We start from the raw sequence: 13,985 nt of genomic DNA, 5'->3' as shown, positions 1-13,985 counted from the left end.
AAGCTTATAAAATTGTGAGAAATTTAGGCAATGATTTTTTTTTTTTTTTCAGCGGGAAATCATTCTAGCGCAGTCCTTGCAAGCGTAATTCCTATGAATAAAGTTCACTCGACTTACGGCTAAACTGTAAAACCTAATATTAAAAAATAAATAAATAAATAAATAAATAAACGATGGATGTACAAATGAAATGTCTCGACAGCACGCAGAAAAAAGAAAAAGAAAAAGGAGTATCAATTTCAGATATAACCGCGAAGTAGTTTGGCGCAACAAAAGTTTTGCCACCCCCCTCCCTTAGCTGGCTGCAGCTTTTTCTTTTTTTACGCTGTACGCGCTTTAATTGTAGCTCTGCGTTAGTCCCAGTTCTTTTCTCAACCAGCAGGCCATCCTCTCTCTAGCTTTTTTTTTTTTTTTTTATTTTATCTCCTTATGCTCATCTGTGTACCCTTTAGTTCACGTTTGCGGCACTTTTTCTAAAGGTCGACAGCTCTCGACCCCCCCCCCCCCCCCTCCCCCCATTTCTTGTTCCCTTGTTTCCTTTCTACATGGCGACAAGTTTCTTTTCCGGTCCCCTTCCACTTGTTCAGCCTCCCTGTTTTCAAGAACCGTGAACGTTTGGGCGAGTTGGTCAGACGTACTTGACATCAAGGGCGCGGCAGACAGAGACGAGGACAGTGCCTCGCCTCTGTCTGCCGCGCCTTTGATGTCAAGTATCCCTGTTTTCGCCGCCACATAAATGCGCCGCGGCCGTTTTAGCCATATACATCCCTTCTGCTTCACGCCGCGTCGTTCGCTGTTCGCGTACGTCGTCAAGTGTGGTTTTAATTTCCCAAAGCATCTATTTATCGTTCAGAGCAGACAACGCGCTGCAGTCGGCGCTGTTTGTACGTGAACGAACAAGAGTTTTTTTTTTTTTTTTTTTTTTTTTCTGTTAGGCTGGCTTTGGAAAGGGCATTCGCAGTTTAAAAGAATTATAGTAAGTATGGTTGAAAGCTTTCCCGTCACGGCAAGAAAAAGAAAACACACAATAAACCGGCGACGACGACAAATCGCAGGATTTCAAGGAGGAACGCGACGATGGGGAGCCGACCGCGCTTGCTCCGACTCTGGGCTGTGCCGAGCGGGGAGGCGGCAGACAACCTAGAAAGTATTTCCAGGGACCGCAGTTGGGGCAAGGGCAGTACCAAGCCGAAACAGCACAAGAAGTCAGTCGCCTGGGGAGCTCGTTTCCCCGACTGAACTTCCCGGAATTCAAGGTCACACACCTGGGGCCCGATCCTCGACATTCGCCTTTTCGGCCATGTTGTGACGTACCCGTGACGTGTAAATTGGGGCGGTGCTAAATCGCGTGTACACAGAAATTGATGACGAAATTTAAAAAACAGGAAAAAAAGTTACAAAAAATTAACGCCGTCGTCTGCTACTTGGCGCCGATTACAAAAATGCCAACGCTGCGATGCCGAGAAGCTGAAGGGTCGGTGCGAACCGTGTTTACGCTGCAGGGTAAGGCTGAGGAGATAGTGAGATACTTACGTATACATTGCGGCTGTACTGTACTATTAGTTACGGTCGTTGCGACCACAGTGAATCATAGTACACACGCTGTCGGACGTCCAGCAGCAGCTAGGCTGAGCGAACGGCGGTACTCGACGCAAACCCCACAAACAGCCGGTCGTCAAGTGTGAGCGATGCCTGACTTGAGATGCGTGCATGTGGTTAGCTGTGCGTAAGTTTCATTTATGGACTTAGTCACGCAAAGAAATCGGCGAGTATCAGGATCGAGCTTTGCACATTCACTTCTCAGCTAGTGGGTATAAAGAATTTGTTTACGAATACTGAGAATTGGAAGCGTCCAGCAGATTTTCGGGCTGCAGTTGCCACTAGAGAAGAGACACACCTGTTCGACAACAACGCTGACCTTCTCAAGGTATCACTGCCGTTGGAAACTGCCTGCGGCAGCCCACCGTTTCCATCATGTTAAGTCTGTTACGGCTACGTGTCGGCTTCAGTGGCGTAGCGTGCGGATATCGGCCCGGTGAAGCGGCGTAGTGAAAACACGCATAGTGGAGAGCTCGATTAGGCCATATACCTGGCGATCTTAGCCTGCGCTGACATCGGACCACCTTTAGGATGGAATTAACACGCTGGCGTGTTAATTCCATCGAAATGCGATCGTCGTGACTGGGCTACGCACATACTGCGGGTCAGAGCCGGCGTCTGCATGGTTACACTTTTTATTGAGCCATCGCGGCGGGGACGTTTTCACGCAGCCGCAAAAATAAGCAGATAAGATTTTCTGGCAGCAATGAAAATGCAATAAAAAGTGTAACCATGCAGATGCCCACTGGCAGCAACGGGTTAGCTTTCACGCTGATGGCATTTAATGTGCCCTGAATTAGACGTACATAGCACGTTGTATGCACATTTCACCGCATGCAGAGTGTCACTGTGTTGTGGCAGATGTATTAATTATCTCGTTAAAATGAAATAAAAAATCTGTCGGTATTATTGTCCTTGGTTTCTGAGCATGTTGCATAAAAACATTTTATAAAAGTAGCAACACTGCTCGTCTGATGCAGGTACACATCACACCACAATGTCACAAGTGAAACAAAATTTGTCAGGTACAGCCTGTTCCTTTGCTACTGTTTACCAGTTTTGCACTTGCAATAGCATCTGGCACTTTCTTTCAGTGCAGCAAGATTCTTCAGAGGAGAGAAGGGTGAAGAGGTCAGCTAGAGAAATGCCTTCACTTTTTTTATTTGACGCTCAGGAAGTGAAGGAACAGACATGAAGAGTGAATATGATATATGATGCCTAATTACAATGAGCTAGATGCAGTATGGAAACCATTTTCTTGAAGCAATTGTCATTGAATGTAGCATTCATGCACACATTAACCAGTGCACATGCTACACAAAGCCCGAACCTGTCTCTGAGTGAAGCATGGGAGCCAAAGGGGAAAACAAGCGTGACTTTAAGGACACCGTAAGTAAAAAGTAACAGCAACAAAAAAGGAAAACAGAAGTATGCACAGGGACAATATTAGACAAAAAGAAACATGAATTGCAAGGCTGATGTGGCCTGCAGTACATTATTTTTAGGAGAGACAGCAACGCAATCGGGTGGTGTTCTGGATTTTTTGGCAAAGGGTCATTATTGCCAGGTGATAATACTGTATGATTTGTATTGGCTTTGCCATCCCCTGTGTGCTCTTCCAGCAATGCATAATGTCCAACGTGCAACTAACATCCACTCTCTACACTCTGACTCAAAAACATGCTCAAATGAACCTCACCTGAATACGGGCATAAATATGGGAATAAAGCATGGAATTTACTTTTTCGATATTCTGATTGCATATCATTGGAAAACTAAACGTGATGGCTTGTTTAAATGAGCGTATGATTTGCAGCTAGTGTGTCTTGTATGCATGGTTTTTCCAACAGGTTGCAGTATAGCTTCTGTCCTTTATTTTGGCAAAACATGCACACTTTAAGAGGCCTGCTACTCACGCAACACATTCCCTGTAGCTTTAAACAGCTCGCCATTGACTAACAATTGGTGTATTATTTGCTTTCGGTAATTTTTGGCATTTTTTTTACATGCACCTGACATCAAGCCTTGCTTATAAGAAAAATGAAAATTACAATATACAAAACAATACAAAATTTATTTACAGCACTCCACACTCTACAATACACAGCCTAAAAAATGAAAGGCTGTCACATTCAAGTAATTACAGTATTGTACTTGTACAGCTCATCGCCATATCTGAAAGGTGGCACGGCCTTGGAGACCAAATAAGAGAAATTAGTTATACAAAGCAAGGGAACACAAGATAGGGTCAAAAACCCATTCTCCAAGTGTTTGGCCCAAGATAATCCCAGCACCAGCAAAGCAAGCACCCACTGTTTTACCAAAGAGTACCCAACACCACTGAGGATTGGTCCCCAAATGCTCAAACCACTAGGCTGCAACTACAGTCAAGGGATGCTATGCGTTCCGCAGTATTACCAGTATCAAAGTGATGTCGTATGTGCCAAGAGTTGATGTATTTAAATTTTCGTTTCTGCCTAAAACAATCATTGAATGAAACAACCTTGACCGAAGCGTATTTGAAAAAACTTGTTCTTTAAAACTTTTGATAAAGAGTTGGAAATTTGTTGGGCCGCCTAAATGTACATTACCCACCCTGTAACAGCCCGGAAGGGCTAACAGTACTTGCAAATAAATAAATAAATATGGAACTCGTCATTTAAATGGCAGTCGGCACCTGCGACAGAGCAAGTATTCCCTGATTCTGTTATGGACAGGGCAAAGGTAGTTATAGTGTGTGTAAGAATGATTTTATCTGTGCATAAATGCCTGCCACACCTAGAATGCTCCCTTTATGCAGTCTACCAAAAAGCAGAAATGTTTGTCTCAGGAAGACAAGCCTTAAGCATTATTTCAGCAAGTCACTCAATGTGACGGCTATCAGGCAAACCAGCACAGCACTTGAAAACTTCATGCTCTAAAAACAATTGTGGGGACACGCAAGCTCAGCATTTACCGCTATGACACAACAGCTTTTATGGCTCCTGTCTGCAGACTCTCATTCGTGTGAATCGACTTTGCTACTGCTAACACCTAGTATTTATTCTATGATACATATCAGTAGCGTATACCTGTAAGTTATCCAATTATGTGGAAGACCACTTGTCTAGATACCTCACTGTAACCGAGCTGTACGGATGCGTTTCCATGGCCTAAGGGTTGCCTGTCTTATTATCCAAAGATCCTGCAAGGTTTATCACCTCACACATTCATCTCAAAGGTGAAGCCAGAGACATCACATTGAGTACTCGGCCATGTCACCTGTCTGAAATGTGCCCAAGATTTTCCCCTCACAACGTCACATTTTGTGCAGAAAAGAGGCTTTAACGTTGCTGCATCAAAAAAAAAAGCAAGAAGCCAATAGCTGAACATCTACGCTACATTAGGCTCTGCTGGCTCGCAAGACATTTGACCACGGTGCCAACAGCCAAGTTATAGATGTAGCTGTGGCAGAGGCTGTACCACAGAAACAACAGAAGAATGTGGTCAAGATAAAATGAAATCGCTTTGTTCACAAATTCTTCAATACATCATGAAAAAGAATGGCTCACTTATGGATAGTATGACGTCTACTGTGTTCAATAGGATTGTATCTTCAGGAAGTTATCTTTTGAATGCAATCTTAAGAATATATTGTGGTGTTCAATTTAGGCTGTACACATAGCAGACGTGCAAAATATGGAACACATTGTGAGGGTTAAATGCAGAGAGGATTGCTGAAGCTGATATAATAGGAAAGCATAGGGATACTAGATAACGTAGAAAACAAATGTGACAATAGGATAGGTGTAAGTGAAACTAGTGCAGCTGTCACTTATGAGAGCAAAAAGTTATACAACTCAGTACTAGCACAATGGTACAAAATGTTGAAAAGTGATGATGAAACAAAAGTGTCCTTGAAAGTGCTTCCACATAAATGAGATGAAAGTGATTGGCATAAAATGTCTGCCCCTTCCTTAAAATTCTCAATTTAAAGCTCACAAAGAACAATGAAGATAAGGCTACAAAAGCAACTAACAGAAAAAAAAATAATGAAGCAGTTATACACAGCTGCAATCATTCGATAAACATCTCGAGTGATGAAGCCATGCTTCAGTGGCTTAGAGCATGAATATGTGAGCTTTACCAACCCTCCTTTAACATATGTGAGTGCCGGAGGGCATGTGGCAGCAGCAAGAATGTGTCAAGAAGCAACTGGCCCAGATAGCAGCCTCATAATAGGGGTATGGAAGGTCTACACACAACGCTATCATGGAGGGAGATATTTTATGGAACAAGATATGTAGCAATGTACAAAAGGAGCAAAGCATTTTGTAGAGCTGCAGTCAAAAATTTATGAAGGACAATCTTATCAAAAAGATTTTATTTCATTCCTGCGCTTGTGCATCATTATTGTGACTATGGGTTATATAGTGAACATGAAATGTCAAGAAATTTATCTCGTACACAAATGAATGCATTCTTTCCCCTGCGAAGCCACCTTCAAGAACTTTTGCCAGTGGGTACACATGCACATCAATATCACCTAGTTACAAAACAGAGAAGTCAATAGTTGCCTTTGTAAAAAAAAATGAATACAAAAATGTTCATTGATAGCCGAGCCACACAAATGATGCAAAGGTTAAACAGGTTATCTGGGATCTTGATTAACATGACTAAAAAGCATCGGTAATTGCAGTGCAAAGTGAAAATGGCAAATTTTGCAAAAGTGGAATCTAAAATTGCCAAAATGGGTTGACAAGTTGGCAGGGCCCTCATTTTTCGTGCATACAACAATGAAAGACAATGACCACCAAATAGATGCACAGATTAGCCTTGGGAAAACTAGTTGATTGCTGTTCATCTACGTTCAGCATATGAAGGAAGCAATAGAAAACAAGCATAAAGGCAACCAAATACAAAGAAGCACAGCTCGCTTCACTCTACAGTTCGTGGAAAAACACAGTGGGCACCTCACGTTTCACCCTAGTAGCACACAAGATAGGTGTAACGAAATGGACTCTGCTATGGTAAACGACTGCAGACACATCCACCAGGGTACACGTATGTCAAATATTCTCACTGAAGTAGTATGTCGCAGACTGCTTGCTTGCCACAAACACCAAAGTGGATTGTGAACTATATGTGCACGCACGTCCTACTCAGAATGGCACTTCTGGAGGTAGAAGGAGAACGTTTTTGTACCTTCCTGCGTTTCATTGACATGAAGCACTTAATAAAATGCACACTGAGTTTAAGCAGAACACAAAAAAGCAAAGTATACAACAAAGAATGACAGCTCTCAGCGAGGGCCACAGCACTTGTAGAATACACTCAGTATGTCTACAGATGGTAGACAAAAAATTATAGCACCAAAGAAAGGTTTGGTTTGGTTTGTGGGGTTTAACGTCCCAAAGTGACTCAAAGTGACATTGATCACTTGTGGCATATATCAAAATCATGACAGCGAGTGAAAATCTCAAGTGCAGGTGATCAAGTTGTTCTTGTCCAAGTTAATACAAATGTTGCATGTCCTCTTCCTTGTACTTGTCGATGTTCCTGCTGCGATTACCATTTGCAGGTGGCGTCAATGTCATGTGATCTGCACACACTACAAGCTGTAACGATCTTCAAAAAGAGCTGTCCATCTGCATAGCACTTCACATCTGATGTGGCCGTCCAGGGACAAGGCGTGGCCTCCCAGATTATACAGATGTTGAATATGGCCCCAGGACTTCTCACCATATGATGACTCAGATCGGAAGTGCTGCAACGGCTGCACAAGGTCCACACGATCACCTGCAAACGTTTAGTGCCTAAATTATATGCAAATAAAATATCAAACACGCATGGCACAGGAACATTCAAAATCATCAATGCTGCAAGCTAAGCTGCGGTAAAGTGTAATCTATGAATGCAAGAAATGGTCAGTGCAATACCTAAGTGAACCATTTCCGTAACAGGTAAAGACGGGTTGGTGGCGGAAATTGTAGTGCGAAGGTTAACTTTTTTCTATTTTGCAACTAAAGGAACGACTTATATCAGGCGATTTCACATTACTTTCCTTTCTCGGTCGTCGAAACCATTAGCCAAGAAATCTTGACAACTACGAGCACACTCAGTTTCTTTTTTTTTTTTTTTTTCGCCGCATGCGTCCTGTAAGTATTCCTTTAATCTTCAGTCATTTCCCGCCTGCGCACAACTTGAATGCGAATGACGCTGTATGAACAGTCACCTTTGCAGGTTTTCCTATTGCGCTTACCTCTATGATGCTCGACGTGCTGCAGCATTTCCAGCAGATTGACTGCGTTGCCTTGCTGGCCGACACCCATCGAGAAGCCCGACACATTCCAGGAGCTCGTTGCTCGGCCGAACGAATACATTTCGTGCCATCCTACATCAGAGGCGTTCACCACTGCCGATTCCACCCGAAACACCCGAGCGCAGAGCAATTCTCGCCTCGGAGTTTGCAAAGCCGCCACACTACACTCCTCAGATCTGACTGTACTGACGAGCTATCTTTCAAGGCAATTTGACAGCATTGCTGTGCTGCTGCAAATCCTCGATCACTACTTGCAGACGACGAACTGCACGAAGACCACTCGTAAGCGTACCTCCCTCCATGGCCGCCGCCATTGCTGGGTTATTATAACCGCGCAGACCAATAATTTCTTACCATGGAAGAAAGGGTTTGAAATAAGAAAGCAGTTAGCGCCGTCACGCGGCCGCACGCTTCTGCCCCATTAGAGATTGTCTCAAACGTCCTTTATTTCATACGCGCTCATAATTTGCCTTTCTATTCCGTTTAAAAAGCCATACAAGGTGTATATAAAGTTATCCTTTTACTTTTAATAACAAGCTAAGAAACTACGGTAGGCTAACGGCTGCATAAATCAGCTTGCCTGTCGCCATAGTCTCATTAGCATAATTCGGGCACCTCGCCACACCTGAACTTGCAGAGAGCCGGCTCCGTGAACTGCGCATGCGCGCCCAGGACCAAAGTGGAAAGGAGAATATGTTGCTCTTCTGGACGGATGTGACGTCAAATAGCTTTTAGTGCTTGTTTTTTTCTAGAAGTAAGCCTCAAACCCAGATGCTCACTGAGTCGCCCAAAGTATGGCCCAAAGAAGGAAGACTGGCGCGCTTTTCAGACAACGAGCATTTGCGCTTTGCTAGCCCTAGGCACCCTAGGTTGTCTTTCATGCGTCGGTCTGCTGCAGTTCGCTGGCCATCATCCCGGTAAATGCAAACTCGGTGATATGCGAATTCAGTTCGTGAATTATAGCCTTAAATTCAAGGGCGCAGCCTTCGGTGCAGTCCTATTTGCAGCCTTCTGACTGCGGTGAGTCGTACATACATGCCCGCGAACTCTAAGTAAAGCATTTGTAGTCTTTCTGCCATCGCCTTCCTTGCAGCTTCTTTAACGAGTTTTTGCACGGCAGCGCAAGCATGCGTTAGCCTCAATTATTGACGCGGCGTAATCGCGCGACGGTCTCCGGGCGAAGGCGTGAGGAGACTGCGTAATGGCGTCCACGATCTCGTTTCATTGCGCTTGGAACAACTTCCATACCTGCTGCTGTGCACCGATCAGTCGCCGGTTGCTGTTGTCTTCCGGATGCACTGGAGTATTGGGACATATGAGGCGACTAAAAGATAACGTAAAACTATTTCTGAGTTCGCTTTTATTTGTTTGGACAGTATAAGGCATTTTTGCGTGCGCCAGCGTGAACGCGCTGGTTTATAATCAGGAGGTTTTATTGCCTTCCTCGCAGCTTCAACCGATGGAGCAGCTCAGCCCATTGAAAATGTCGGGCTTCTTTCGGAAAACTGTTGGAAGGTAAGTGGCACTCATCTGTACAGACCATACGTGGTAGGGCTGCAATACATGAGTATATCTGCGGACTGATAAAGGGGGGTTGCTGGCCAGCTGAGAGATGGTTTAAACGTGAGTTGGCCCTGTGCGGAATGAGCCTCGAAGTGCAACAAGCCTACTGCACAGCATGAAATGGCTACAAAAGTATGGTTATATACATGACCGAATTCCTGTGCTTATTTGCTCAGACCTTCCACTGTCAAGTACTCACTTATTTCGGTGTATGCAGCAATGAGGGTGACCTCAATACTCCTCAGCTAGCATAGGTTCATGCCTGTGACAATATCTCTCTTTTTACTGCCGAAATAACTGCATTGGTGGAACTCACTGAGCTTGTTTATATAGATTTAACACTTTGGATGCATGTTGCTACCGCAGAGTTCCCTAATATATATATCTTTTGCCTGCTCCAACATAAATAGTTGGCAGTGCTTGGCTTCAAGCTGCTGCCAAGGCCATTGACACCTTATTTGAAAACAGAGCAATAATTAATCTGAGCTAGCATGTTTTGTGGGAGAGTGAGGCACCATTGCGAGTACCTCGTAATCCTGTCAAAGAGCTTGGCAGTTGCTGCTATAAGCACTCTCCATTGCAGTTCCATGCAAGCCGCAGCATATTGGGCACTTACTGCATAAGTGATTTAACTTAGATTCTCTTTGTTGCTATTTCAGTGTTTTGTAAGTGTTCTAAATATTTGTATTTGTGCTAGCATTGACAGCCAGTCTCGTTACTACCTTTTTCCTTCTGCAGCAGGCACTCTCACTTGCTTTACTCGAACCAAATTCTATTGTGAGTGAGTTTGCTGAATTCATGCAAACTAAATGTAATTGCAGTATTACTCTCATTTATTTACATTTGCAGAGGCAACGACTTCTTGGTGCCGACGAACGAGTTCCCTCCGCCAGTTCGATTACACCGCCACCTCGGTAGTGCAGTGAGCTGCGACTGGCGTGACCAAATGGATACTCTCACTGCTTCCACAGGTTTAGAGCGTGCTCCCAGTTAAGTTTAAAACACCTTGCTTGCAATGTATTTAATCTTGTGTAATATTGTCACCCTTGAATTTGCTGATATGCTATTATTTGAAAATCATTCTGGGTGGTTTGGAACACATGATTTGCAGTGGGGGGAGGTGGGAAGCACAAATGTGTGACTGCAATTTTTTGCCAGTCTAGCTTCTAGCCTTGCGAATTAAAGTAACAGATTAATACCTGAACAGGCCTGACATTTATTGGAGAGATGTCATATAGAAGAAAACTTGATCCCTTGTGGAGGTAACACAGCTGTGGTTCTCCGAGAAAAAGTTATCCGTGTGTGATGGTGTCTAAAACATGGCATTCTCTTAGGTAACTTGGCATGGAATCGGCCACTTCTTGTACTCTCTTGACAGCATCTATTGTACTATGTGCTAGGTGACATGCCTTCAGGGATGAGGGTAGATGGAGAATACCTCAGTAATCTGCACTTTGCTGATGACATTGCCCTGAAGCAGTCACAGCAGCAGCTGAAGCAGTCAGGATGACGGGCAGTAATGTGAGCAGGTTGTACGTCATGCTGGTCATGGAGGAAGTAAAAAAGCCTTCGAAGCAATGCAAAGGGGGAAATCGGCTGTTATGGGTAGGCAACTGCAGATCTTTGAAGAGTGGTAAGGAGATTGTGCTAGAAAAACTGCTTGCTTTGTGTGTGTAGTGCCTCACGACCTCAAGTGTATTGAAATCTTGGAAGGATCCTAACAGTACCATAATCTATAAGAAAGGGGCTGTCAAGCACTTGCAAACTTAAACTGATCGGGTTATTGTCCATTGCCTACAAGATAATAGAATTGGGAAAATCTTGGACTTTCTATCAGCTGAAGGAGCAGCTGGCTTTCGTAAGGGCTGCCATGTTTTTTAATGTGTCTGCCCTGCCGCTGTTGTGTGCTGGATTATAGCTTACATCCACATCGGATAGGAGGCTGTGCAAACAAACTGCTCTTTACAGAAGGGACATAATTTGAACTGCCCATATCATATAATGCAGCAGCAGTAGTGAAAAGTGCTCCACAAGAAGTGACTTATTTTAGAATAGTTGCTTTATTGCGGTAGCGTAAAAGGCGTCACCCTTGAGAAAAATCACAACCATGCCTTTGGCAGGTGACATGGCCATGCACTGATTGGTTGTCTGGTTCTGCGATGTCATGAGGCCACATGATATGGCCGAACTGGCTGGAGCTCATATTGTGGAAAAGCGAAAAAGAGACAAAGGATCGAGAAAAGAGAGGACCACGCTATCTGGAGCTGCTAACTCAGGCAGCTCCTTTGAGGTGAGAGGTTGAGGTGGAATAGAACCATCCGAGACCCTTGGATCTAGTATCAGACATGCTACTCCATGTTCATACAGCTTTGTTAAAACAGAGCTTTATACCCATGTTGGGTGGTCTTAGGCACAATGTGGTAGATTATGGTTATATGCTGATGATTGTGTGTGAGATAATACCGGCACAAATTAAGGGATTAGGGCTTATACCTTTCAGGACTGCTTTAAGCCAATCATTCATATATGAATGATCGTTCTCACACACTGGCAGACGTAAATTTATGTATTTGGAACATGTAGCCCCATTTAGGCAGATAGTATGACAAAAGTAATTATAGTAATTAGTTCACAGGAATGGAAAAGGCACAGAATCTGTCACTTGTTTCTGTGGGCACCTGAACTGTGCCGTAAGGGAAGGGAGGAGGGAGTCAAAGTGGAAAGACAGAAATGGGTGCCGTAGTGGAGGTCCATGGAGTAATTTTGACCACCTAGGGATCTTTAACGCGCGCTGACATCACAAAGCACACAGGTGCCACTTCGTTTGCATCGAAAGCAGCCGCCAGCGATCGGGTTTGGACATGGGTACTCCGGCACAGTAATCTAGCATCTTAACCACTGCACTACCGCAGTGGGGCTATTGTGACAACCATAGTTTCTGTTTGTGTGCAGCTTGTTTATTTTTTTTTTTTTTTTTTTTTTTTTTCGTTCTTTCTGGCACAGTGTGACATTTAAAAAATTATTTGAAATAAAGAGGTCTTTGGCACCATTCACACGATTCTGCTGCTTCTACTGTAGTTTTCTGTTTATGAGAATAGTAGCGAAGTCTCTTGGAGACAATTTTACTAGCTCTCAGTTCAGCTCAGATGATGAATCAGTCAAATGTCAGCCTCGGACTTCAGCTAGTGGCCAAGAAAAGCTTAGTTTCAATCTCTGATCACACTTGGTCAGTTACACATGCTCATTTTGTGTTCCCACTGTTCTGTTTCCATTCGCTGGGTTTCAGCAGTAATGAAAGCTTGGTACTACTTGATATGGCTTCTCCAGAACTTCAAGTGTGGAACTTCTTCAAGCAAATTCAGTGGAGTTTGAACACCAAGCTTCTATTGCAGATTTTCAAATTTAATGGCAAACTCTCCCACCTTCTGGAAAACATGTCACCAAATAATTCAGTCATAAATCCTGAAAGGTTTGGAAATGCCAATACTATAAACTGTAAAATGAGTAGAACAAGGCCGAGCATAAAAATGGGTGTTTTCAGCAACTTAGCTATATTTCTGAGAGAACAGCACACCTTCAAAATGAACTTCAGAACCTAAACTAGTAATAAAAGAGGCAGTGTAGCATATTTTTAGTATTCTGAATTATTTTTCTTGCTGTCTTATTTTGATATTCATGCCCCCTTTTCTTTTACTTTTTGGATTTTTTTCTGCAAATTTCGGAGAAAAAGTTTTTATGCTATGTATAAAGCCAAAACAAAAACATGGGCATTTATTTAATTGAGCATCTAAATACCTGCATTTTAGTATTATCTAATAGCAAGATTGTGTAAATATTTCATTTAATAAACAAATTACATGGTGCTGAAGGAGTTGAGGCAAAAAAAAAAAAGCTTCATTTGCAAGCTGTAGTTTAAGAAATGACCATTTTTCTGCCTTTTGTATATCCTCAAGATTTTATTACAATTTCTTGATTTTATATTCATGTTTGACAATACTTTGTGAATATTTTACCCAGTGCTGAGAATTTATCTTATGTATTATGCTTATATTCATAATATTCACGTGTCTAGAGGGCATTTAAATAGCTGTATTTTAATTGGCTCATGTGCGTCATGTACAGAAAGTGTGGTCAGAAATTGTCATCAAGAAACGTCCTTCATACTGGAACTTGCGTGTGAAGAGCTCTGGCAGGTGCGTGCTCTGTTGCCGCATTGCAGAGAGGAGGAAAGGAGGCATCCTGGCTGTGCAAACCGCTGCAGAGAGGTGACAAAGAGGGTAATGGCAACCCCATGCATACGCGGGCCACTTATGCGCTTATTCACAGGACCTCGGAGGATGGGCGTGTGGTATTCGATCTGTCATTTGACGTGCGTAACTATAAGGCTGCATTCCCTGCACCGTACTTATTAGTCACATATTCTAATTCTGGTGCCGGGTTGTGTTCGCCTTAGCGATCTTAGAGCTCTTAAGCACTTCCTACTTTTTTTTTTTTTTTTTTTGTAGGTTGCAGCAAAGTTCTT

At 43.2% G+C, this 13,985-nt stretch overlaps 2 protein-coding genes and 1 long non-coding RNA gene across 7 annotated transcripts in view; 1 reads left to right on the top strand and 2 right to left on the bottom strand.

The window, feature by feature from the left end:
- Nucleotides 1-13,985, bottom strand: part of LOC146170913 (uncharacterized) — a 70,726-nt gene that overhangs the window by 12,705 nt on the left and 44,036 nt on the right. The gene's annotated exons all lie outside the window — the stretch shown is intronic.
- On the bottom strand, nt 4,939-8,511 carry LOC146170917 (uncharacterized). Its single transcript, XM_084586685.1, has 2 exons — nt 7,841-8,511; nt 4,939-7,377 (listed from the first exon to the last, which is right to left on the bottom strand). Exons 1-2 carry the CDS (start codon nt 7,959-7,961, stop codon nt 7,190-7,192), a joined length of 309 nt encoding a protein of 102 aa, XP_084442811.1. The 5' UTR covers nt 7,962-8,511; the 3' UTR covers nt 4,939-7,189.
- LOC146170916 (uncharacterized) lies at nt 9,356-10,909 on the top strand. The gene is made up of 2 exons (XR_014703071.1): nt 9,356-9,415; nt 10,313-10,909. It is a non-coding gene; the product is annotated as an uncharacterized LOC146170916 (long non-coding RNA).

This window comes from Amblyomma maculatum, unplaced genomic scaffold (genome assembly GCF_055883805.1).
Source record: "Amblyomma maculatum isolate TAMU_Amacu unplaced genomic scaffold, ASM5588380v1 scaffold_27, whole genome shotgun sequence".
NCBI lineage: Eukaryota > Metazoa > Arthropoda > Arachnida > Ixodida > Ixodidae > Amblyomma > Amblyomma maculatum.
The sequence above is the reverse complement of the archived record's forward strand: the minus strand, read 5'-3'. Positions and strand labels throughout refer to the sequence as shown.